We start from the raw sequence: 3084 nt of genomic DNA, 5'->3' as shown, positions 1-3084 counted from the left end.
TCTTTTTTTTTTTTTTTTTTTTTTAAAGAATGCTATAAATAGTGCTAGCCTTACCCACATTTTACAAATGAGACAATAAACTCAACTTAGGTGGTGTAGCCTCAGAGCCCCTACTCTTTAATTGCTGTGCTTACAGCTGGTGCGAAATATCGCTAAAGTGACAGGAGCTCAATCACAAAATTAAATTCACCAGTTAAGCGACACTTGTGGGCAATCAGAACCTTTAGGTTTACATTACATTTTAACCACCTTCAAATTATTTCAAATAAGACCGTATTTTAAATTGCTAACAGCGAATGTTTATTCATGATCGAAGCCAAGAAGAATTTATAAATGCATTTTAATACCTTGCTGATAAAATAGTAACATTCCATCTTTGCAATCTTGAAAGGAATACAGGAAGATACTGTAAAGGCTTTAATGTGTATATCTATTATAACCAGGTAATCAGAACACGCACACGCACACACACCACCTACTTTAGTGTTACACCATACCAACTTTTCAGAAAGGCCATCTTGAAGGTCTACTGGATAGCTGAGTAAATAGCGTTCAAGGTTTAAAGACGGGGCGGGGGGGGGGGTGTAGAGAAGAAAGAGATGGAAGTAGTAAGCAGCACACATTTCAAAGCCCACTTTTAAGCACACGACAATTATGAATATTACAAAAAAAAAAAGATGCGGGGGCGGGGGAAGGCAATTCAGCATTTTCTGAAAGAGCATTTGGCAACATTCAACGCATAAGGAGGCTGTGCTTGGGCCCATCCACTCTCTCAAGCTTCTCAAAGTGTTTCCTGGCATTGCGAATGTTGATCAGGGTAGCCGCAGAAGGGATCGACGGATCCGACATAACAACCATCACGTACGTGTTCGATGTGAAGATGTCGATAAAAGCGGCGAAGTTAGAATTCCGAACTTCCATGCTCTGGAAGGAAGCGGCCAATTTACTGCAGCTCAGCTTGAACTGCTTAATGATGTTGCTGATCTTCTCAAACCGGTGGACGTCACGCTGCTCTTTGCACTGGTAATGGGAAATAACCAAGAACGTAGCTCTCTCGAACAGCAGGACTTCGTCCGCCTCGATAATTTGGGCAAAATTCCTTAGGTTCATCTCCAGCTGCTGGACATTGGGAATCAGCTGGTAGACGATACTGGACCAGGCTTTGTAGAGCGTTTCGTCCCAGATGGAGGTTCGAAAACAAGCGCATTCCAGTGGGCGAGACAAACGCCTCAGGTCTTCCTCCCGCTCTTTAAAAATCAGGTCACGCTGATCCTCCTGAACCAGATCCATTTTGTGCACCAGGCAGAAGATTTTGGCATCCGGAGAGTTCTGGAGGATGGCCTCCAGACACGACTGGTAATAATGCATATCCTTTTCCAGTTCGCGGCTCTCCACGTCAAACACGTAAATCAAAACCTCGACATTACGGAAAATGTTGTCTCGCTGGCTGGTGAAGTAATTTTCCATGAAGGTGTCCTGACCGCCACAGTCCCACAGGTTGAGCACCAGGTTGCCTAGAAATCGGACGTGGGAGTGCTCCACATCAATGGTGGCACCTAGGCGCCGGGTGTCGCGAGCGATATAATTTGCAAAGATAATCGAGCGCATGCTGGTCTTCCCCGACCCGCTCTTCCCCATCAACAGCACCTTTTTCTTCATGGCTGTATTTGGCATCACCCGCCGGAGCCGCCGCGGACTGGGCCTCAGGGCGCGGCCTAACTGCAGCGCGGAGGGAGGGCGGGGTCGGGGCTTGCGGGGTCTCCGCAGGCCGGGCCGCGCAGCTGTGCAGTCGGGGAGGCAGAAAGCGAGCGATCTGGGCTGGAAAGGCCGCAGCGGGGCGAGCTCTTCCGCGGAGGTAAGCGCCCTGGGTGAGGCGGCTGCAAAGCTTCGCAGAAAAGCTCGCCTTCCGGAGAGCGGAGCCGCGGCGTCCCGGCTGCCACCCACTTCCGGCGGCGATCTCGCGAGAGCGCCCGCGCTCCGCAGTCACAGCCCCACGAGCTTTGAGAAGCTGCTCTTTTAATGAAACCAAGCAGGGCGCACCCCCGAAAGATAAAATGAAAGGGGAACCCAGCACTCCGGTGTCGCGTTTTCCTTTTTAAATAGGGTTTAGGGTTGCAAGGTGTACGCGTGCGGTCGGTTGGGAGGATGCTGCCATCTGGTGGCCGAAACACCCCAGCAGCCACAGCTCGCTTTCAGAGCGCGGTGTGCTTGGGGGCGTGGGTTAGGCCCCGCTGAAGACAGGTGAAGTGGACGAGGGCCGGACTCTCAGCCCAGTGAGGCCTCCGCAGGTTCCCTGGTTTACTGAGCACCCGGGCAAGGCGAATGAACACTACAGATGAGGAAAGTGAGACTTGGGGAAGTCAAGTGACTGCCCAGTGCCACACAGTGGGATGGTAGTAAATCCCTATTGAGAGATGTACTGATTCCCAGCTAGTGCCTTTTCCGCTTGGAAGCAAGTCCCTTTCTCACAACTGCTTTTCTGGTAACCTCCGACTTCAGAATTCCAAAACTCTAGGAAATTACTATGTAGAACCCGTGCAGTAGCTCAATCCTCACGATAACCCTATGAATAAACAACCCTGTTTCCAAGTGAGTAAACGGAAGCTCACCAACTTACACATCTATTGAATGATGCAATGCAATTTGTCTATTTTTTCGAAATATACATTGTACTTATTTTAAAATGTATTAAAAAAACATTTTAAGTTTATTTACTAGAGAGAGAGAAGGAGAGAGAGCGAGAATCCCAAGAAAGCTCCGCACTGCCAGCACAGAGTCCGATGGGGGGCTCGAACTCAACCAACCATGAGATCATGACTTGAGCCAATGAGAGGGACGCTTAATAGACTGAGCCACCCAGGCGCCCCTAAATTGTACATACTTAAGGTGTACAACATGATTTGATAGAATGAAATGCTTACCTTAGTCCAACTAACATATAATTGTTTCTATGTGGTGAGAGCACCTGATATCTCCTCTCAGCACATTTTCAGTGTTCCATAGAGTATTAACTGCTAACTATAATATTGTCATCATGTGGTAGGTTAGAGATCTACACTTACTCATCCTACAAAACTGCAACTT

General features: G+C 48.3%; 1 protein-coding gene across 1 annotated transcript; it reads right to left on the bottom strand.

Annotated features, from left to right (window-relative positions):
- Nucleotides 1-323: 323 nt before the first annotated feature.
- RRAGA (Ras related GTP binding A) lies at nt 324-1953 on the bottom strand. The gene has a single exon (XM_019415406.2). The coding sequence runs from the start codon at nt 1672-1674 to the stop codon at nt 733-735; it is 942 nt and encodes a 313-aa protein (XP_019270951.1). The 5' UTR covers nt 1675-1953; the 3' UTR covers nt 324-732.
- Nucleotides 1954-3084: the final 1131 nt, after the last annotated feature.

The sequence above is a fragment of the Panthera pardus genome, unplaced genomic scaffold (genome assembly GCF_024362965.1).
Source record: "Panthera pardus isolate Hobbes unplaced genomic scaffold, ASM2436296v1 HiC_scaffold_20, whole genome shotgun sequence".
Lineage (NCBI taxonomy): Eukaryota > Metazoa > Chordata > Mammalia > Carnivora > Felidae > Panthera > Panthera pardus.
This window is presented reverse-complemented; position numbering and strand designations above follow the sequence as displayed.